At 34.3% G+C, this 24,427-nt stretch overlaps 1 protein-coding gene across 1 annotated transcript; it reads left to right on the top strand.

The window, feature by feature from the left end:
* The first annotated feature begins 4,078 nt into the window (after nt 1-4,078).
* LOC136036797 (uncharacterized) lies at nt 4,079-23,776 on the top strand. The gene is made up of 5 exons (XM_065719128.1): nt 4,079-4,149; nt 4,995-5,163; nt 10,949-11,001; nt 20,774-20,867; nt 23,418-23,776. Exons 1-5 carry the CDS (start codon nt 4,079-4,081, stop codon nt 23,703-23,705), a joined length of 675 nt encoding a protein of 224 aa, XP_065575200.1. The 3' UTR covers nt 23,706-23,776.
* The last annotated feature ends 651 nt before the right edge of the window (nt 23,777-24,427 follow it).

Raw genomic sequence — 24,427 nt, 5'->3', positions numbered from 1 at the left:
TTCAGAAGAAGTTTTGGCCAAGAGTCAAAACTTTGTTGAGCTGCACAACAATAAATCATATCTTCATATCTGTGCAGTAACTATCTGTCTTTGACTGAAACTTCTTTTATTCCATACTTAATTTTCTTAATTATTCTTTTTTTTACAATTCTTTCAACTCCACCAATGGCAAAAAAAATGAACATACAAAAATTTACCCTTAACAAAGTTTGTAGCCTAAAAATAGATATGTAATTGAATTATTGATTTCGAAAAGTTCAATTTTTATTTAATTCTCTGCAAAGTTCCTTATTGTATTAGTGAACTACAGTTTACTTTACTGCATACTCTTTGATGTATTGATCTGAACAGAGAAATCAAGTAGGCAGTAACGTTCTGACAATAAAAAATTGAAATTTACCCTACCTGACGCCAAATCACATCATCACTCTCGTCCTGCTCCGTTTCATCTTCTTGACTGATCTGATCAAGAAGCTTTCTCTTTTTAGAAAAATTCTCATTACGAGGTTTTGGGGTTAGGGATTTAGTAACTGCATCGGTTGACTCAAGAGCTTACAAAGATTCTTCTTCCTCAGGTTCTTCGTCAAAAAGAGCTCGCACAACACTAGCACGCCCACCACTACTCATTATAAAGAAACTAATGTCCGTCTCCGACACAAAGGTTTTCACCATTTTAAATCAAAATTTTCCTTTTGTTCTTTTTCCCTGTAAAATATGGTCGTCAATCTCTCTGATCTTGAAGATCTCGAAATCTAAAAGCCCTGCTGTCACCATAAGATCATCCCTTGGGAAACGGAAATTGATCTGGTTTGTCAGTTTTCTTTTGAAATCAAAATGGAGGTGCTGTCTCCTGTTTCCTCTTGGAGGTGAGCTTTCAGTATCCCACGGCGCAGCAGTGCAACATTTAGGGTTGAAAGAAACTCTCTTTCTATGGCCTCCATTGTCATTGCAAATTTTTGATAGCAAACAACAAAGATCAGTCATAAGTTCCACTTCGTCGTCATCCGGAACAAGCTCTGGTTTCCCTATTTTGCACAGAACACTTGACAAAGGACCTTTGTGTTGAAGAACGCTCTGGATGATGCTGAAAGAGGCGTTCCACCTTGTGGGCAAGTCCCATTTGAGTGATTTGTACTGCTCATGACTAGGTAACATGGGAGGCAGCTCCTCAGCAACCTGTACAATGGGCAACTGAGCATCAGCGGAAAGAGACTCATCCAATCACTAAATGTTTCAAGTAAAAAAAAGTTTTCTGAACGTTCAAAGTCAATCTCCTTTGTAAGATCTGCACCTTTGTATGTGAGGACCCAACGAAGCAAGTTTGTCTAATTATCCAACTTATGTAATTCCAAAATAATATGACTGTTTGTCACATGCTAAGTAACTTTAAATCATTTTATAGGACATGACTTCAAAGCACACACTCTCTTCCTGCATTCTGAAGTGTTGTGGCTGTCTTGTGGACGCGTTTCAAGCAGGTTATTTGACGTTCTATTAAAATGACTCCAATAAAGAACTGAGATCTGCCTTCCAAATGAAAGATTGTCTCAAAATAGCTGTATGAAGTTGTTTGTAAAAATAACATTATGATATGACTGTAACTGACTATAGCAAGATTGGGTGTTACTGGGATAAGGTGAGGACAAGGGCATCGAAAGGGGGGGGGGGCTACAACCCACCCATCCCAAGAAGGTCTGTTGGTAAAAAAACTAGTAAAATTTGATAAATTCGCCGGAACTTGATCATTTTTTAGGAATCCACGAGATCATTTCTCAAGGAATCTACAAGAATTTCGCTTAGGTAAAGCCTCGACCGAGTCCGGTAAATCATTGAAAAATTGCGGTAAAATCTCCAAACATTCCAGTAAAATTCTGAAGCTGTATCCCCCCCCCCAATCAGGAAGGAGTCAGAACGCCCCTGGGTTGGGATGCTACTGAATGCTACTGCATAAGTAGCAGAGTGCGAGGCACATCAAAGTAAAGTATTCTGTACTATTGCATTATCAAGACATGCAAGTTTTTCATAAAATTACTATTCAACTACGCAGGCTATAAAGTTTTCATTGGGTTTACAGGGGCATCTCAGAGTTCTTGTAACAGGCCGACTTTTAATTTTCTTGTTTAACCAGGCTTTTTGTAGTATAGCTTCTCACAGTGCCGTTATGTTGTTACTAATAGCCAATTAGCTAATTAAAGGTCCTTGCAAACACCTGAGTAGGTATTCTGGGCCTCATTTTACATTTAGCCCAGAACTGTTTTGTTCAAAAAAGGATAATAACATGGATAATACTATAGATATACTCGAGGTAAAAAATGACTGAAACTTTGAGTACTCCTGAGATTAATATTGGAAATAGACAATGAAGGAAATTTATTAAAATGGACCCTTGGATGGAGGGATCCCTCCTGTACATCAGAGCTGAATAGTATTCTTTGTTGTTGGTTGGAAAAAGAAGAAGTTTGTTGAAAATGTGCATTGAAATGGCATAGTGCTGCAGTAGTGGATAGAGCTCCTCCCACTCACCAAACCAAACAATTGATAAGAGCCATCATTCCTATAGTGACAATGAAACCTGCTTCCTTAATTCAGACATGTAGAAGGTTCTGAAGTGTATTTTTAAGGGACTAGCCAGGTCCAATAGGGGAGTTAGCACTGGAAATCTCTTAAGCCATCTAAAGACTGTCTACGAATCTGACGAAGAAGTTCAATTACTCAAGGTTGCAGACAAAGCAGGTGGTACAAACAAAGGGAAATCTGACAGTCATATCAGTTTGAGACACTCCCAGATCAAATGCAAGCATGAGAAAAGAAGCAAAATTTACACTTGGACGCGACATTGCACTTCTTTGAAGTATTGACTGTTTACCATTTGGAGTTGTGAATGGGACAGGATTTGGAGATTTCTGTGTGAAACATGATATAGTACCTAATGCAGGTGACCTACCCAGTGACAGAAACATTGCAACAAATTGTCTACAGGACGTTTACACTTCATGTTTCACAGCTATTAAGGAGCTGCTCTTTAAAGAACCTGAACACGTGAAAAACACAGCTGCTGTTGCTCTTGATATTTGGACTGACTCATACCGGCACCTTAGTTACCAGTGCCACCGCCTCGTATATCTGAATGATGAGTTCGAAATGCGAAATGTGACTCTTAATACCTCATGCTTCATGACTGATCGCCATACCGCCAAAAATATCCGCAAAGACTACTGTGCTACGTTGAAGCTTTTTGACATCGCAGGAAAAAACTTGACAATGGTACCTGACAAAGGATAAAATTTTGCGGAAGCTTGCGACCTGGACCGTTTAGACTCCAAGTCTCAAGACTGTATGGCTCATGGACTCCATAGCCTCATCACAGTTGATGGAATATATCAGGTATGTGAGGTTGGAGAGGTGGTAAAAAAGGCAAGATTGATTTTCAAGGCCCTCACATACAAAGGTGCAGATCTTACAAAGGAGATTGACTTTGAACGTCCAGAAAACTTTTTTTTACTTGAAACATTTAGTGATTTGGATGAGGCTCTTTACGCTGATGCTCAGTTACCCATTGTATAGGTTGCTGAGGAGCTGTCTCCCATGTTACCTAGTCATGAGCAGAACCAATCACTCAAACGGGACTTGCCCACAAGGTGGAACGCCACTTTCAGCATGATCCAGAGCATTCTTCAACACAAAGGTCCTTTGTCAAGTATTCTGTGCAAAAAAGGGAAACCAGAGCTTGTTCCAGACGACGACGAAGTGGAACTTATGACTGATCTTTGTTGTTTGTTATGAAAATTTGCAATGGCAATGGAGGCCATAGAAAAAGAGTTTCTTCCGACCCTAAATGTTGCACAGCTGCGCCGTGGGATACTGAAAGCTCACCTCCAAGAGAAAACAGGACACAGCACCTCCATTTTGAATTTAAAAGAAAAATGACACACAAGATCAATCAGGGCTTTTAGATTTCGAGATCTTAAAGATCAGAGAGATTGACGACCTTATTTTACAGGGAAAAAGAACAAAAGGAAAATTTTAATTTAAAATTGTGAAAACCTTTGTGTCAGAGACGGACATCAGTTTCTTTATAATGAGTAGTGGTGGGCGTGCTAGCATTGCGCGAGTTCTTTTTGACGAAGAACCTGAGGAAGAAGAATCTTTGTAAGCTCTTGAGTCAACCGATGCAGCCACTAAATCCCCAACCCCAAAACCTCGTAATGAGAATTTGTCTAAAAAGAGAAAGCTTCTTGATCAGCTCAGTCACGAAGATGAAACGGAGCAGGACGAGAGTGATGATGTGATTTGGCGTCAGGTAGGGTAAATTTCAATTTTTTATTGTCAGAACGTTACTGCCTACTTGATTTCTATGTTCAGATCAATACACCAAAGAGCATGCAGTAAAGTAAACTGTAGTTCAATAATACAATAAGGAACTTTGCAGAGAATTAAATAAAAATCGGACTTTTCAAAATCAATAATTCAATTGCATATCTATTTTTAGGCTACAGACTTTGTTATGGGCAAATTTTAGTATGTTCGTTTTTTTTGCCATTGGTGGAGTTGAAAGAATTGTAAAAAAAAAGAATAATTAAGAAAATTAAGTATGGAATAAAAGAAGTTTCAGTCAAAGACAGAAAGATACTGCACAGATGTGAAGATATGATTTATTGTTGTGCAGCTCAACAAAATTTTGACTCTTGGCCAAAACTTCTTCTGAAGCTTGCATGTGAGGACGCGTTTGGTGTTGATTTAAAAATTTTCTTGCTTGTTAAAAAGGCATAAAAAAGGCCCTTTGTTAAAAAGACATAAAAGAATATGTTTCACAGTCCTTTAAAGGAACAAAAAATCTTACTTAGTTTCGAGACGTCTTAAACCTTGTGAAAATTAAATGATATGAGAATTCTACTTTAGGTAGATTTGTACCTGAGCTTGGCAGCTGAAGCCAGAAGAGCCAAGAATCCTGACTTGGTGGAGACACTCAATCCAACAATATCGTTCTGAAAAAGGTATTGTGCTCAGCTCGCAGCTTTAGCCCGAAAAGTTTTATTGTCGCCGGCGACAAGTGTAGCAGCAGAAAGAGTTGTCGGTGGTGCAGGGTTTATATTCACTGCCAAACGTTCGATGTTAGCTCCACATCGCATGAATAAGCTCATTTTCATACATGATAATTACAAGGTAGTCAAAGCTTTCAAAGGAATAATTTAAGCTTTTGCACTCAGCTACAATGGATCTTTTTGTCAATTTTTTTTTATTATTATATACATGCACCATTAAAGGGTATTTGGTATTTGAACACGGACTCCAAACTCTCAATCTTATGGGCAGTCCTACACTCATATTTTCTAGTCTACCGCTTGCTGAGTTAAGCGTAAATCATACGATACAGAAACCTCTGCTAGTTTTTGCAAAGTCATGTCGTAAGGCGAATATTGTAGATCTTAGTGGCCTCTGTATAAACAATGCCTAAACACTTGGACAAGATATTATATAACTAGGTAATGACAAAAGAAAGAGAATTCAGGTTTTATAAATATTGTGAAAACTGCTAAGAATTTCTATAAAGACTGTATTAAAAATTCCAAAGAAAATTAAAAAGTTACTGGAAAATGCCTTAAAAATTGCAAAAACGCCGAAAAATCGGTGGCGCGCCGCACCGGCGACATAAATTCTCCCCGCCGCGGCTGAATTTCGATTCGGCGCAGCTTCGGGAACTAGTTTAGAAACATATTCTGGCTATATATTTGCACATCAGAGGGGTGGGGTTAAAGCATAGCATATATTAAATAGTAAAATAACCATTGCTGTATTATTTTTTTGTTTGTGTGTGCTGTTGCAGTGGTGATCTTTCTTTTCATCAGAATTCGATGGGCAAAAAGACACACACACAAAAAATATAGCAATGGTTTACGTATTTAATATATGCTCTACTTTAACCCCACCCCCTGATGTGGAAATATATAGCCCAAATTTGTTTCTAAACTATTACAGATTTGTAATGACCCCATATATAGGTCATTTTTAAGAGGTCAAAAAGTGCTTTTAGAGGTCATAACGTGCTTAGATCTGAGTTTGCAGTAAAAGCGATTAATATATTTGTAAACAGCATTAAAATAGGCATCGGGTGGTAAATTCACTTTTACTGTTTGCAACAATTTTACCCTTTCAGCTCAGCCTGAGACAAGACAAAAAGAAGTGACTGAATATATGGAAAATATATAGTTTGGGCTACATATTCGCAAATTAGCGGGGGGGGGGAATTATTTTGACAGTTTGATGTTAGAAAACAATTCTTACTTCATAATATGGAAAATAATTGTACCTAACACATTGGGTATGCATACTCGCTATATCTACCCCTTCCCCCCATATGTGCAAATATATAGCCCAAATTCATTCCTAAAGTATTTTATTTTTATCATACTTAGGTATATTTCATTAGGATTCAGCGTCAGAGAAACATATCAGAAGAAAACTAAGCAGGGGATATATCAAATAATTACCTAGGCTCCTTTAAAAAAAAATTGGATTGTGTTGTGTAGAATTTGTAATTCTGACCAGTCTTACTTTCCCGACAAATGCTAGGATTTACTGCATAGATATTAGACATTTTAGGGATTTCAAGTTTCTATTCACTAGTTTTCGAAAAAGAAAGAAAGAACTATAAAGCGGCAATGAAAATTTCATAATCGTATTGGTCTTTTCTTAATGGAAGATTTACTTGTAGAAGTTTTATTAGACGATGGACACTATTATGAGGTACTTTGAAATGTTTAGTGGTTTTTGAAAATAAGGTCCTTGCAGTATATTTCTCAATCCATGTATAAGCAAGGCTAAAGATAACATTATGTTGTAATTTGCCGAGTTTCTAAGCTCATATAAAATATGGCTAAGCTGCTGGCAAAATTCTACATGGAAGGTCTTTTGCTACCTTGGAGTTAAAACAAGTTATGAGAATGAATAACCTATCAGGAGTAAATACAGAACCAAAATTTTGCTGAGGTGTTTTCAACATTTTGTCTCTAGGCTACCTCTTCTCTCTTTCTGAGGCTCAGAGGATTGCATATGCATAGAAGACTGCTTCTATGTTCTATAGATAAAACTATGCTTTTTCCCCAATTTGCTTTGTTTTTACCCTCAGCTGCCTTTCATTGGCTGTAGGATTTAGAAATACAGATCAACTAATTTGAGTAGGATTTGAAGTTATATGTCTCTGTTATTTTTCCATAGGCCTATTTGCTAGGTTTTCTAAACTCTTCTAAGCATTTCAGTCAGGATTAAACCAGGTTATGAGGTTTGAAACACAGTTTTTGTCCCTCATTAAATTAGTCAACATATCTAATGGCTATTGTTCAGAAAGGAATAGGCCAACAAAAAAAATTAGTAGGCCTAGGTTAGGTAAATATTTTACTGTTGATATTTTTGCATTACTTTGCAGTAGGCTATAGTAACAGTTTAGGTAGCTTGTGATGAAACTAAGCATTTATTGTTTCTAGGGCTGGGGATAAATTTTCCATGGAAATATTCAATAGAGTTGGAATTTTCTTGGGTATTTTTATGCTGGAGGGATTTTTCAGGGGGGAAACTCTGCAGTAGCAACTTTCCATTGAGGGGGGGGGGGGTGAGGTAAGGGTGGTTTCCAGGGAAAATTTATGCATAGGTAAGATTCTGGCATGACATGAAAAACAATTATAAGTTAAATTAAAAAACAATTGTTTCTTCAATTGAATGTATGTTTAGGAGTGTTTTTCCAGTAGAATTGTTGGTAAGACATTTTTTGGGGGAATTTACAGCAAGGATAGAATTGTTAAGGGTAAGTTCATGGGGTGAGGGAAATTTTAAAAAGAAGGAGAATGGATTTCCTTGGATTATTTGAAAAATGATGAGAAAATAAACAAACATTTCTGAAACATAAGGGTCATTTAATTAGTATCAGAACCTTTTTTGAAAGTACTGAAAACATTCTCTTTAAAGTATTGAAAAAGGGGACACTTTCATTTCATTTTAATGGTGCTTCTTACTTTCAGTAGAAAAAAATTTATCTTTTTTATTTAATAACAAAGAAGATTGATACCATCACAAGATTAAAAAAAGATAAGAAGTTGCCTGAGGATGTCCAGGATCATGCCACTAAGATGGTTAGCAGCCTGAATAAATTTCCATGCATAGAAAGACTACATCATCTGAAGCTACCAACACTGACATACCAAAGGAAAAGGGTTGATAATATTTTTACCAAAAAAATCCTTTCTAAAAACACCCTTCCAGTCTCTTTGCACAGTCCTTGCATTCTGGTACAAGAGAACATTCAATGAAGGTCCCTGTGCATTATTCCATGAGTAGACATAGAAGTCATTTCTTCAGCCAAAGAGTCATCAATCTGTGGAATCAATTGTCTGAGGAAACAGTTTCTGCAACTTCAACTGACACTTTCAAGTCCCATCTTGATAAGAAATGGCTCTGCCAGGAGTTCCTTTACAGTTGGGAAGCTGCAGAGTCTAGATCAACAGCCACAATCTACACCAAACATATTTTTTTTATCACTGGAGCATCACAAGTATGGAAAATCCTTATATTACTCCAAGCTGTGATTTAAGGTAAGGTAATATAAGGTAATAGCATAGATGTGGCAGAAGTATATGCAATGCAGACCTTTTTTGTATTAGGTTGATGCCATGATTTAGTGTTTTACACATATTTGTCTAAGGAGCATCAAACTGAAGTAAAGTACTCTATTCTAATAGGCCTAGTGGCTGCACCAAAAATTTATAAGCAGTGAAAAAGAGGCAAGATGAAAGCAGCTAAGAGTTTTGATAACTCAGAGGGCACCATTTCCAGATCTTGATCAAATGAAAGGCTATGAAGTTTGAAGTCTACTTAATGTAAACTCTCTGATCTGTAATCTATGTATTTGAGTTTATCTCAATACACTTTGTATAATACTTGGCTAGAGAACCATTGCATAAACATTATTTAACCCTAGACATTTGCCTTGATTGATATTTGTGAAGTTTTAAAGTTCCCAATTAGTTAATAAGGTCTTTAACCCCACATGGACTGTTATTAGACTTTGGGAAAATTCTGAATTTTATCCAAGTGATGAAACATGTCATAGAAACATGATTGACATAACTGGAACAGATCTGCTCTCTTTTGGATAGTTGTGTGGGGGGGGTGGGGTGGGGTAATTCTGAAAAACTAGAAAAATGAGGTATTTTTAAATTAGGAATGGGTGATTGGATCTCAATGAAATCTGATATATAGAAGGATATCATGTCTCAAAGCTTAATTTAAGTCCCAACCGGATCTTGTGACATTGGGGGGAGTTTGGGGTGGGGGAACCAAAAATCATGGAAAACAATTAGATTGGAGGGATTGGGATGAAACTTGGTGGGAAAAATAAGCAGAAGGTTTAGGTACATGATTTACGTAATTTGAATGGATCCGCTCTATTGGGGGGGGGGGAGTTAATTATGAAAAATTAGACAAAAATGATGTATTTTCAACTTACCAAGAGTTGATCGGATCTTCAAGAAACTTCATATTTAGAAGGATCTTGTGACTCAGATCTCCTATTTTAAATCTCAACCAGATTCAGCATAACTGGCAGGGGGGGGCATATCTTATGGAAACTTGATATTTAAAAGGAATCCATGTCTCAGAGCTCTTAGTTCAAATCCCAATCAAATCTTTTGACATTGGGGAAAGTTGGAGGGGGAAATCTTGGAAAACACTTGGAGTGGAGTAATCAGGATGAAGCTTGGTGGATAGAATAAGCAAATGTCTTTGATACATGATTAATGGAATCATACTGGATTTGCTCTCTTTGGGGGAGTTTTGGGGAGGGGTTTAGTGATTTGGCATGTTTGGTGCTTATGGACATGCTAGGACAAAGAAAATTGGTAGGCATGTCAGGGAGCTGCAAAAATTGACTTGACAAAGTCTTTTCCCAGATTCAACCATCTTGGGGGCAAAAGGGTGAGGAAAAATTAGAAAAAATTAGGTATTTATAACATACAACTGGGCAATTGGATCTTAATGAATTTTGATATTTAGAAGGACATTGTGACTCAGAGCTCTTATTTTAAATCCTGTCTGGTATTAAGCCTCTTATTTTCCTTTTAAATCAATCTATTGATTCATAGAATTTTGTTAGAGCTCATACCAAATGATCTCTTGGCTCTTAGCTCATCTTGCCTCTTTACAAGTGCCATATGAGCTCTTAGCTCTTGTCTACTCTCTTTCATAGTCTTGCATTAATTTCTCATATGAATATGCCATCTAAAATGAAATAGAATATTCTCTCTGTCTCTTTTCTAGCTTTAACACAATTCCAACCTTAAAAAGGAGAAAAAAAAACCTACTCAGTGGTTCATTTCATATAGTTTTATATTTTATCAAAATTCTGTATTTTTTAACCAACATTGTCTATTTTGCATTGTTACAAGTAGTATGTAATATATTATTTTAAACCAAGTCTAGTGCTCTTCTGATTTTTTTATTTATTTTTTTTTTGCAGAATGATAAATCACAAGTATCAAATGAATAAGAAGAAGTGTCTCTTTTTTTCTAATTTACTAGCTTAAACCTAGCTTAAATTTTTACTTCTTTCCATGTTCCATCTGTTCAATGACACACTGATTAGCCATTTGCTCATTGGGTTTTCAGAAAACATTAATGTACTTCACCATTTTTTCTCTGTCCAATGGCAGTTTCATCAGTTAATAATTTCTAGTCATAGATGGTAATCCATCCATTCAAAATAAATGCTGTTTTTTATTGAATCTAAAAAGCTTTGTGTTAATCTTATGTTGGATAGTTAAGGGAATGTCATTTACATATACACAAGATAAAACAAAATTATCCTGTTCTAAATAGTCCTGAGTAGGAGGGGTGTAATTTTGAAAAAAAAATTATTTGACCTGTGTTAAATTTTGCTTTTCAATTGTTCTTTATTTTTTAGGATATCTTAACAGATGTTACTGATACAGAAATTGTAGTTACATTTGAAAATATGTAAGTATTGCTTTCAGTATTTAGTTTATTAGGTTATATTAGGAGATTTTTAGTTCACAAATATCTCCCTAGGACATATGAGTTAGTTTTATCTAAGTTCAGTTTAGATATTTTTAACTATATTTCTCCTTAGGAGACATGTAGTATTTTAGGAGATATTTAGGTTATCACATTATATTTGGTTTGTTTGGAGATTGAATCAATATTATGGCCCTTGATATTTACCAAGTGACATATAGCAATTACAATTTCTGTTGGTCTGTCTGTCCTGGTTTTGCTAGTTTTGGGCACTCCCAGATAAGCTAGGATGATGAAATTTAGCTGGTGTATCAGGGACCAGACCAGATCAAATTAGAAATAGTCCTTAATTTGGAAAAATGAGAAAACATGAGGTATTTTAATTTACAAACGGGTGATCAGATCTTAATGAAATTTGATATTTAGAAGGAGCTAGTGTTTCAGAGCTCCCGATCAAATCCGATGACATTGGGGGGGGGGGGGTTGGAGGGGGAAACAGCAAATCTTGGGAACATGCTTAGAGTGTAGACATTGGAATGAAACTTGGTGGGAGGAATAAGCACATGTCCCAGATACATTATTGACATATCTAAACTGGATCCGCTCTTTCTTGGGGAGTTGGAGGGATTTCCTTGTTTGGGCACTTCCAGATAAGCTGGGACAATGAAAGCTGACAGGCATATAAGGGACCAGACTAGATTAAATTAAAAATAATTTCTTCACTGATTCAGCTATGAGGGGGGGGGGAGCAAGTGAAAAAGATAGTTGAGAAGACTTTTATTATCCAATAAAACAAATGATTGTTCTTCTTAAGTATGACTTGTGGTCTAGGGGTATGATTGTAGCTAAGAGTGTGAGAGGTTTCAGGTTCGAATCCTGGACTGCCGCAATTTATACATGAAGATGATCCAAAACTATATATGGTACCAATATAGCAATGACTGAAAGTTGGTAGGCATATCAGGGACCTGACCACATTAAATTAGAAATAGTTGCTTCCCTGATTTGACCATCTGGGGGGTGGGTGGGGGTGGAAGGACAGTTAATTCAGAAAAAATTAGAAAAAATGAGGCATTTTTAACTTACAAATGGTTTTTCAGATCTTAATGAAATTTGATATTTAGAAGGACCTCATGGAGAGATCGTAATGAAACTTGGTGGGAAGAAGCTCTTGGCTCTTTTGACCTCATCGCAAGTGCCATATGAGCTCTTGGCTCTTGTTCTGATTAAATAAAAAAATTTTTTTTTTAAACTGAAAGTAAGGAGCAACATTAAAACTTAAAACAAACAGAAATTACTCCATGTATGAAAGGGGCTATTCTCCTCTCAATGCCCCACTCTTTACGCTAAAGTTTGACTCTGTCAATTCTACTTTATTAAACAGTTAAAAAACTTTAGCGTAAAGAGCGGGGCATTGAGAAGGGAACAGCCCCTTTCATACACAGAGTAATTTCTGTTCATTTTAAGTTTTAATGTCGCTCCTTACTGTCAGTAAAAAAAAAAAAAACAGTTTTTATTTAATTTCTGAACGTTTTTGAATTAATGCATTTTTGATTTTGGCTCTCCACACATAAAGTATTAAAATGAAAATTGAATATTAATTCCTTTTTTTCGGCTACATGGGTTTCTCTTTATTTTGATTAGACGATTTTGAGAAAAAAAGGGTGGGGAGGAGGCCTAGTAGCTCTCCAATTTTTCGGTTACTTAAAAAGGCAACTAGAAGTTTTTAATTTTTAACAAACGTTTTTATTAGTAAAAAATATACATAACTTAAGAATTAACTTACATAATGAACTTCTATATTTGCATATTTTTATTATTATGTATATTATTTATATGTATATTTTATCATGTGAGGGGGTTTGTCCCCTCGTTAATACCTCGCTCTTTACACTGAAGCTTAAATTTTGTCCCAATTCTTTAAGAATGTCCCCTAAATCAGAAAGGTCATAGAATAATAAGTTGAAATTATTAAAAATACTTTTGCGTAAAGAAAAAAGTATTTAGGAGGAGAAAAACCCCTCACTTGCGTAATAATTTCGGTTCGTTTTAAGTTTTAATGCTTTCTTTCAAATTTAATGCTTGACTCTTAGGGGTTCCCCCCTATTTTCCAAAATAAGGCAAATTTTCTCTGGCTCTTAACTTTTGATAAGTGAGACTAAATTTGATAAAACTTATATGTTTAAAATTAGCATACAAATCCGATTCTTTTGATGTATCTTTTAGTATCTAAATTCCGTTTTTTAGTTGTTTTTTTTTTTACTATTGAGCTGGGTCGCTCCTTACTACAGTTTATTACCACAAACTGTTTGATTCTTGAATCATTGTCCCTGTGAAATTCAGCATTTTGTATAAAATGTCAGCATTATGTTGTCTCTTTCATTCAAATAAATTTATTACTTGAACTCTCCACAGCTGAGTAGTCAAATATTCAGTATTACTTGATTTACTGCCTTCAAATGAAATGGGTCAGTTGAAAATAAGTAAATGATTGCTTGATAGTGCTTACTTTTACCTTAAAGTAATTTGGCATTTGGGGAATCACCCTATCTTGTCCATTATAAACTTGATTAGAATTGATTGAGTGGTTCTAGCATAACTCGTATAGCTTAATTAAGAAATCCAAATAAATGACAGAAAACCAACATCTGTTTATCCAAAATTTTGGGTCTGTTGGCTTATTATTTGGCTTACAACTATTTGGCTTATTATTAGTTAACAAGGGAGATACAAAGGGGAAGTGGATGCTTAGGCAAATGGCTTCTTCAGCTTTTGAAGCTTTGACCTATCCAATGTAAAAATCGTGTGTACATGCCTGGGTGTAGTTATAGATTTTGTATTTATATCAGAACAAATTCAAAGTGTGCTCAAAAAGTGCGCTTGAATTCTGCTTTCTAGGACTAATGAGAGGAGATTTGAGATTGCTAGAGCCCATTCTGCAGATGAATAATGACAGATTGCCTATAATTGTCCTTCTCAGCCAATCATCTAAGACTAAACAGAAAGCGAGTTGTCTGCAGTTGGGGTGGGAGTTCATACAGAAAGATATAAGGGAATTGGCACTTTCTGGGAGGATTTATATAGGGAGTTTTTGAATAGATTAGGATGGAGGAGTGTGCGTAGCTGTGTTGGCCTCAAGTGGCTCGGTTGTATGGTGAGTTGTTAGTAGTAGTATAAAAATTGGCGAGACTTGGTTGATGCAAAATTTACTGTTTTTTGTCTTTTCTTCTAAAATGACTTACTAACAACTGAGGTGAGTTGTTAGTAGTAATAGTGGTAGTTTCTAATTAGCCATGAGCCACACATATTGCATGTGCAGGAAGTGTCTTTGATAAGTTGAGAAACATTTGAAGAGGTGTCACATTTTCTTTGAAGCTGAAATTGAGGCTCTTTAAGAGCAATGTCCTTTCAGTGCTATTGTATTGTTCTGAAAGCTGGGTGGTGACCAAACAGCTAGATAAAAGAATCCAAAGCTCTGAAAATAATTGTCTTCAACAGATTATCAGAATTGACTGGATGGACAAAATTACCAACTCATTCTTCAGAGAGAAGACTAAGCAACCACTCGTTATTGATAAAATCATAAGCAATCAGTGGCAATTTTGGGGAAACATAGTTAGAATTGGCAGTAATTGCCTGCCTGATGATGTTTGGTGTTGGACTCCTCCAGGAGCTTGATAGCTCAGATGACAGATGGCTGCACTTGGATGATGCCTAGAAAAAGAGGCATTGCTCTCAAGAACTTATCATGATGATCTTTGGCCGAAGATGCTGGAGATGTCTTTATAGAGAGGCATTGTTACCAACTGGTGTGGGAAGGCCTAAGTTTAAGTAAATAAATAATTAGGCACAATGCATCATGTACATTGCTGTATGCACATCTTACACATTAGATTATTGGGTCTCAGAGAGTTATGAGTAATAACTTTATTTGGCCATAAAGAAAGGCATAGTTTACAAAATGCTGAATTACGCAGTGCAATCAATTCAATAATAGGAAAATTTACTCCATTTTGGGTACAATCCTGATCCTTTTAAAACCACAATTTCCGTGATTCCAATTCATCACTAGTTATAATATTTTAAATGCTTGAGTAGAATATTCTTTTGGGTCATTCTATATAAAATCAGCGAGGGTATGATGAGACAGTGTAGGCTTATACCTTTCCTGAGCATATGCAACCATGAATGTTTTTTGCATAGCTTTTTGGTTTTACAGGAATTCAAAATTTTGATTTTTTTTCTCATGGAAAACAAATACTACAGCTTGGTTTACTTATAAAATCTCTTCACAAAATCTTCCTTGTTAACTCAAAAAATACTTTTCATATTAATAAATGAGGAATATATAAAAAAAAAATATTAATAATCACCCAAAAAAGTCGGAACAAATTGTACCAATTATGGCACTTGGTATTAACCAAGTGACATATAGTAATCGCAAATTCTGTTGGTCTGTTGGTCCTGGTTTTGCTACTTAGGGCACTTCCAGGTAAGCTAGGACGATAAAATTTGGTAAGCCTATCAGGGACCGGACCAGATTAAATTAGAAATATTCGTTTTCCCGATTTGACCATCTGGGGGGAGTGGGGGGCTGTTTTTTCGGAAAAAATAGAAAAAATTAGTATTTTTAACTTACAAAGGTTTGACCAGATCTTAATGTAATTTGATATTTGGAAGGGTATCGTGTCTCAGAGCTGTTATTTTAAATCCCGACCAAATTTGGTGACATTGGGGGGGGGGGGTTGGGAAGGGGAAACCTAAAATCTTGGAAAACACTTAGAGTGGTGGGATCAGGATGAAACTTGGTGGGAAAAATAATTACATGCCCTAGACACATGATTGACATAACCGGAACAGATCAGCTCTCTTTGGGGAAGTTGGAGGGGGGGTAATTCTGAAAAATTAGAAAAAATGCGGTATTTTTAACTTACAAACGGATGATCGGATCTCAATGAAATTTGATATTTAGAAGGATATCGCGTGCCATATGAGCTCTTAGCTCTTGTTTTTTTTCAATGTTTGACTTTTAGGCTCATATTCTTTGCTAGAGTCTGTTCTAGATTATGGAACAATAAACTAAGTGGGGGGCTTATCTAGGCTTATTTATGCCATATTTTTCCTTTATTGGGTCTTTCTGCTTGATTGGCTTGATTCACAATTCTGACTTCAGTGTTTTTAAAAAACTTCCAGTACTGTTGTATGCTTCAAAATTTAAGCCTTATATAGAACAAAAGCAAGGGCAAAGAGCATGGGTAACTTAAAGAGCAGAAGCTGTTGCTAGTGTCTACAAAACAAAACAAACTATCAAGGCCATCTAGCATGTGGCAACACTTAGAATTTTTTCACGCTTTGTAATTATTCTTCTGTAAGGAGTTGAGATCAGATATTTGTTGCCATCCTAATTTTTTCCAATTACACTAGTTAGATTAATGATTCTCATTATTACACTAAAAAAAATAAAAAATAAAAACAAAAAAGTGTAGCCCAACGCTAGATGATGCTGATAATCTTTTTCTCATCACTAGTGGCAATTTTCACTCATATAAGTTACCCATTCTCTTTGAGCAAGGGATAAAAGGGATCTCTGAAGCTGTTATATTGCAGGAATAAAGAGATAATCTTCTTAAGATGTAGTTAGAGATTTGTTTTGATATCCAATCCCTCAGAATGGAGTATCACAAGGAGCATAAAACCTTAAAGCTGTAGATAATATCTAAGTTTTTTTCATGAGAAAGTGAAGGAATCATTTGCCTCTGTACCACCACCCCAATTAAGCACTGTAAATGATGTAATATAAATATTTCCAATTATGTTCTCAAGATTAATGTATTTTTGGAAAGCCTGATGTGACTAAATTATAAATTTTAAGATTTTCATGGATGGCAAGCAGACAGGAATCGGATGATGAGTTTCACTTTCTCGGGGGGGATGGTTAAAAACCTTAATTCAGGCGAATTATATTGAACATAGCATATACTGAAATCAGACTGAGTTCAGGGACATGGTATATAAAATGTTTATTTAGTCAAAAAGTGTATTTCAACAATTGTCTCTTATTCTTTATGAAAAATAATTTGCATATTTTCCACTTTGTAATTTCTTCATAACTCGTTCAACAAAATTTGACTAACATTTCTGAAAAGCATTTTAATTGTAACCTCCCCCAATGAGAGCTATCAACAACTAAGCTAGATCATAGGTTAAAATAGTTTTTGGTGGCTCCTTGACAAGGTCCATTTAGCAATGCTACAAAAACTGCTTCCCTTGTCATCATTGGTATATGTATTTGTGACTTGTACCTTTCTGGCTTGAGCCCCTGTGTAATTGCTTAAAGCTAAATAGTTTTTATTCAAATCATATGGTTCCAGCTATATTTACAATGAGGAAAATTGAGGCCATTGCCCATGGACACTATAATTTAGGGTGTCATATGCGGGCAAATCTTTTGCTAATTAGAATATTTTCAGAAACAGTTGATCATTGCAATTCAGATTGATACATACTTTTTTTTCACTTTGAAGTGATCTTTTTTTTCTTCTTCTTTTTAAATGATTGATCAGTATTGAATAAATTTCTTATGTCATTTAATGCTTAGAGTTGTTTTTATTAACTATAAACTTTTCGGTAAGAAATTATAAATTAGCGTGCCAAAAAAATCTGACCTATGAGTGATACAAAGTCAAATGTGGCTCTTAATTTGATATTTATTAACTCCAAAGCTCCTAGTGACCATGGTTAGTGCACAAACTGAAAATATAACAACAAAATAGGCGATTATTTTCAAATGAAAAAAAGGAAAAAATAATTTAAAAGGAAATGATCTCTGTGTGCCATTGCCACAACAACCAACATCATTCAATGTTTCCTATCTCAAGAAAAATGTCTGTACTTTATTGAGATTGACAAGTTTCCTGTATGACTATAGTTGGAAAAAGCGATCATATTTGTAGTGAAATTTTGAGTACCACAAGGAGATTAGAAATATATTAAAGCACCAACGACAGTGAAAATGAAACCTGATCGTTTGGATTCATTAGTTGGAAATTTACACAACCATAAACATCTTAAAAATTAGGAAAGATCTGTAATTTAATTTTGAGGAAAAATACTTTCAATTTTTAAATGAAGCCGAGTTGAAAAATCAACAAAAAATAAGCTAAGACGCATGGTACCAAGCAGATTAAGAAGGTGATGATTTACTATAGTTTTACTTTCGTGTTTTAATATTCAGGGTAATTTTTCATCAACGCTTTATGAAGTTCATTCAAAGCAGCAAATTCTAATTGCTTATGCTGGAAACTTATTCGAGCGACTGAATCGAGTTTACGTAACTTCATAAAGAAAAAAATATGTGTTTTAAACCAAGAGTTAAAAATTTTATGGCTGACAAAAATAGAGCTTTGAGATGATTTTTTTCAAGTTTGTCTAATGTGAAAAAACGATCAAACTTGAAATGGAATTATATTTATGGTAAACAAAGACCATTTTTTTGCCAAATCTTTTTCTTACCTTACATTTCATGACATTTATTCATCCGCTACAAGAAAAATTAGTGTTAATTCCGCCTAAAATAGGTTTTTTAAGCCGACGGGTGATCCAGGGCGAAAATAAAGTTTATCTTATAATATTTTCTTCGAGTCACAATATGGTAGAAGTTCAGTGGCCTTATCATGAACTGTCGTTGCGTAAAAAGCCATAAAGAAAGTATAATGACCTCACCATAAGTATGTTTATTGATATTGTGTCGAAATTATTTTGGTTTCTTAGTCAGTATCAGAAGCATAAAGGTTTTGTTCTATATAACTGTATAAAATTCCCCTGGATACAAAAATCCTGCATACAAAATTGTTGTGGGAGCTACACTAAATTATGTGTCCACTTTTCTTAAGTCAATTTATCACTTTTAAGCATAAATATACGGATCTTAAATATTTTTACCAAAATTGTGTGAAAATTATTGTTATTTCGAGATTATCAGAAGCAAAATCTTATGTTCCATTTTAACTGTATGAAATTTCGCCAAAAAATTAAGCTTTCCATCATTTAATATTTAACCTTTGTAATAATATAACCTTAAATTAGTTTTATCTGACGTGTGATGGCAATAAACAGACTGAACTTCACTATTTGTGTGGTGTGGGCAACATGAAGTGTTGCAGCAAGTGATGATTGGATTTGCAAATAAATCCATTGCGGGAGCAACACTTTGATTTGTTTTCTTGCCATCAATTTTTTTTCTTCCAGCTGTGTAGTTACCAACTCATCGTAATTTTTTAAATGTTGTGTCCTAAGAAAGATTTATTTCTTCAAGAAAAATGATGACATGTTCGTAAAGATGGTCTTGAAATACCCTGTTTTCGCTGAAAAAAGCTTTATTTTCTGTTTTTGGACAGTCCATTAGAGTTTTACTGTTTCAAAGTTTTTTACTGTATACACTAGCCAATGATTTCTTGCTCTGTGTCTAAAGACTAAACTTAGCATGTAAAACGAAGGAAAAGATATAAGTTTTGAAAATACGAAAAAAGTATATTTTTTGGCCTAAACATTTTCCATGCTCAATATATACAAAGGAACTTCGATGTTTCGAGTCTCTCGGGTGAAAAGAAAAATTTGTTATATCGAGGATTTCGATATGTATCAAGTTGTTTTTTCACAGACTTCAATAAATAGCGTCGATAAATCGTGAGAACTAAAATCTACTTTCTATGTTATTTTATACGTCCCAGGAGACGTAAAGAAACGAAGACGCATCAAGCAATAAATATTTATGTTATAATTAAGACAATCATTTAAATCCTTTCAATAACTTTTAACAAAACATAAATATATCTCTTCTTTAATAAAAAATTACTTCGAATAAAATATTAGAAAAAAAAATTCTAAATAAATATTTCATATAAATATCTCGTAAAAAATTTCAATAATACTTTTCTGATTACCTGTAAATTAAAGACTTGATAAGTCAAATAAAACCAAGAATTTTATAAAAACAAAATAAATTAATGCCTGAGCACAAGAAATATAAAGTAAAAGAGGTAAAGAATACTACTGAGAACTCTTTATTTTACTAATTGTGTAATATTAGTTCAAAACATCTACAAAAATAAACTTTATTTTTAAAAAGTTTTAAAATGGTTTTCTACTTGTTTATGTGACTTGATATCATTATCCGATAGAGGTTCATGGAATTACTGGGTTGTTGATAAATGGCTTGTTTTGAAGAAATTTCTTCAATGTGCAAAACTTTTTATTCGTAACTTTTATATCTAGAGGTGAATTGAAAGGTGTAAAACTATCAGATTTTGTCATAATAGGGTTTTTGCCGCAATTACTTCAATATTTAGAGGTGAAAATAACATTACAGTTAAGGCAACATCCAAAAGGGAGGGGGCTACCGTTTTCGAATCCCTCTTCCTCTCGTTTCAACCCCATCCGACCTGTAAAAAAATAAACAAAAATGGATATAAACTAATTTCACAAGTTTTGCAAAGGTCTTTTTTGTAAATTCCCCCACATAAATTAAATCCTGGATACGTTCTTTATTGTAGAGATTTTGTAAATTCAAGGGGGAATGAAAAACCTTAATATATTAAGGTTTCTTTTTATGGAGGCTCCGTTGTACTATGAAATTTGTAGTAACTTTATGCTTATAAATATTTCAAGTTTAATAATTTTGGAATCTAACTTAAAACTATTGAAATTACACGCCTGGCTGTTTACTTCTCTGCAGTTACTTCATTTATCTTTTCAGTGCAAAGAAATATCGTATACATAAGGATTTTCAACTTCTTGTCGGTGCTGCCATCTGTAGACTTGAACCAGGAAGTGGCGTTCTTGTTTGCATAGTAAGTTTTAAACAAATACATCGACCGCCAGAGACAAACCCGTTTAGAAGTTAAACACCCTTTAAAAAAACAGCATTTATGTTGCTGTCAACCAACGAAAAGATAGATTAAGGAATAAAAAAAAAATAGTTTTGCTCAACCTCACTCAATTTGAGGTTTGAAAAACCCCTAAAAAGTCTCACAATTATCTTATCTCACTTGTAAGGGGGGGGGGGGTTCATGGCGATGCTTCCGTGTCCATACTCAGCCATAAGGCCCAACCACCTCTAAATAAGCCTCGAATGAAGGAATTGAACCAAGTGAGAGAGATACCTTGACAAAATCTTGAAAAATCCTAACATCGTTATAAATAAGCAAGACAGCAAAGGTATAAAAAAACTAAGAGTTTATTAAAAAAAGAAGAGAATTTAATTTAATTACTTTAAGCTATTTCATTATAATTGAAAATCAGTATTTATTATTCACAATTTCAGAAATAAAAGATCAAAGCTTGTTCTTGTAATGGCTATAAGTGGAATTTCATTATTATTAAAGAAAAGCAAGCGGTTTAACTAATATGGTAAGGCTGACACAATCATGCTTGAAAGAATCTGATAATGTTATTAAAGAAATGGGGTATACACCCCTTTACTAGGATTTAACATAATACAAGTAAGAATTAGAGAGATCCATATTAGACTTACATTCTATAAGCGTGTAACAAGCTTTAGCAAAGCTTTCACCCCAGCTGAATCCCATTGGCATTGTATCTCTCTATTTAAAACATGTCGCCCTCCTTATATGTCAAATTAGGAGAAAGTCAATATTTCCTATAATTTGTCACTGTCCCTCCTGATCTGTTACTCCCTTGTGTTTACAGCATCCGTATGATGTTCTACTGCCTTTATCTTTGTGTCCAGATGATTTCGGGCTTATTTATTCGTGTCTTTATTTTTAATTCAATCATATTTTCTTGATATTTTTAAATTTAATTTATTAGCTTATTTCGTTTGAATTCGTTACTGATAATTCACAGCAAAAACTCTTTTCTTTATTCATGTTCTGCTTATTTTTCTACCTTTTTCTCGTTCGTTCATACAGTTAACTTTTTGTCGCTTTTGGAGTGTTAACGTCTGAAAGTCTGGGCTTCATTTTCTTTAAAAGTACTTGTCATAAACACTAACGACATAATTAATCAATAACTGTGCATGAATGACTATTTTTTTTTGTCTTCCTTTAAAAAAAGAAAAAGAAATCGACTATGCCTAGCTTTAATGAAGCCCCATTTCATTAGCATGAATAATTAATATGCACCTTTTTTTCTTTTATTTTTATTATTCAAAAACAAATTTTGTAATTTGTTTTTTTTTGTAATTCAGCAAAAGCTCTTTTCTTTATTCATACCTTGCTTATTTTTTTTTACCTTTTTCTCGCTCATTCATATAATTGACTTTTTATTGCTTTTGGAGTGTTTATGTCTGAAAGTAGGGGCTTTGTTTTCTTTAAAAGTATTTGTCATATACACTGACGATGTAATTAATAAGTAACTGTATATGAATGACTCTTTTTGGTGTCTTGTGTTTTTTTTTAAATCAACTATGTCTAGCTTTAATGAAACAAACTATCATTAGAACGAGTAATTAATCTGTATTTTTTTTTTTTTTTTTTTTTTTTTTTTTTTTTTTTTTTTTTAATTTAGCAAAGGCTCTTTTCTGTATTCATGCCCTGCTAATTTTTTTTTACCTTTTTCTCGCTCATTCATATAATTGACTTTTTATTGCTTTTGGAGTGTTTATGTCTGAAAGTAGGGGCTTTGTTTTCTTTAAAAGTATTTGTCATATACACTGACGATGTAATTAATAAGTAACTGTATATGAATGACTCTTTTTGGTGTCTTGTGTTTTTTTTTTAAATCAACTATGTCTAGCTTTAATGAAACAAACTATCATTAGAACGAGTAATTAATCTGTATTTTTTTTTTTTTTTTTTTTTTTTCTTTTTTTAATTTAGCAAAGGCTCTTTTCTGTATTCATGCCCTGCTAATTTTTTGCACCAGTTTTACGGTCCTTTATGCAACTAATTTTTGTTGCTTTTTGGGGTATTCAATCCTAACATCAGATTATTTTTTCCTTTAATGTATTTTGTCTTTATATATGCATTAATATATTTTATTCATTATATATGCTGACGATATGATTGATAAATATTATATATACGTATAATATTGAGCGACTTTATTTTTACGTACCTTAAATATTGAAGATGATTGTTGGTTTTGTTCAGTTACTTAGTCTTTATTGCATTCAATTACTCTTTTGATTTACTTTTTGTCCAGCACAGCTGCACACGCTCCTCCGTCGCCTTAATCTATTCTGATGAGTGTTTACTTAAATAAAAACTAAGAAGATTTATTCTTTTTTCTCATACCTACTTCATCGTTTGCACATTGCTTCTCTTCATATTTTTTTTGTATGCAAAAGATATTTATTGATTTATTACAGATATAATACATGTACACGAGATATATTTATATACAATATAAGATTTTTTAAGTGTTGACCTATTTTATAGTCTCGAGCCGATTGGTCTAAGAAAGCGGCTTATGAGTTGATAGATTGTCATATCAATACTCTACGTGAAAAGGCAGAAGGATTTAAGAAATTGGAAGAAAAGGCCATTCAGTTAAGATCAAAACTTGAAGAAGAGGAATTCTTCAAGGAATGGACTGAAGGAACTGGAGAGGAGTACATTCACGTTTCAACAAGTGAACAGTCTACAAGTGGTCTGGGTGAACAGGAGATATTCTCTCAATTGAAGAGAACTGAAGAGGAACCCATGCTGGTAGAATCCAAGCATTAGCTCAACAGCCAGATAAGAACCTTATAATCCTTGTTTTATGTTGCTTTCTCTAATAAACGATTTGTAGAAAACGCCAAGTGTGTCTCAGGGCTAAAAGGCTGCCTGACTTAACAATGCGAACATCAGAACACTAATTGTATGTAAGTAGGGGTAATTAAACTTTCTATTGTATAATATTTTTATTTTTTTCATTAAGTTGGAGTAAGTGTGGAACACCCCTGAGATCATTAAGCTTTGCAGAGAGGAACGTAGGGGTGCCAAAAAAGGAACTCCCCTAATTAATTAATTGTATATTTATTATTATTTACTATTTATTTATTTTTATTGTCGCTAAACCGCATAACTTTTCCTTTTATTTGTTTTTTCTTTCCGTGTTTTATGCAACTTATATGATTGGTTTTATTTTGATAATATGTTCCTTGGACAAGCATAAGCTTCCGGATCTTTTGCATTTTTGTTGTTGTACATTTTTATGGCACTTGGTATTAACCAAGTGACATATAGCAATCGCCAATTCTGTCGGTCTGTCTGTCTGTCGGTCCCGGTTTTGCTACTTTAGGCACTTCCAGGTAAGCTAGGACGATGAAATTTGGCAGGCGTATCAGGGACGGGACCAGCTTAAATTAGAAAGTCGTTTTCCCAATTTGACCATCTGGGGGGGGGGGGTGGGGGGCCGGTTAATTCGGAAAAATAGAAATTGAAGTATTTTTAACTTACGAACT

Source organism: Artemia franciscana, chromosome 16, assembly GCF_032884065.1.
Source record: "Artemia franciscana chromosome 16, ASM3288406v1, whole genome shotgun sequence".
Classification (NCBI taxonomy): domain Eukaryota; kingdom Metazoa; phylum Arthropoda; class Branchiopoda; order Anostraca; family Artemiidae; genus Artemia; species Artemia franciscana.
The sequence above is the reverse complement of the archived record's forward strand: the minus strand, read 5'-3'. Positions and strand labels throughout refer to the sequence as shown.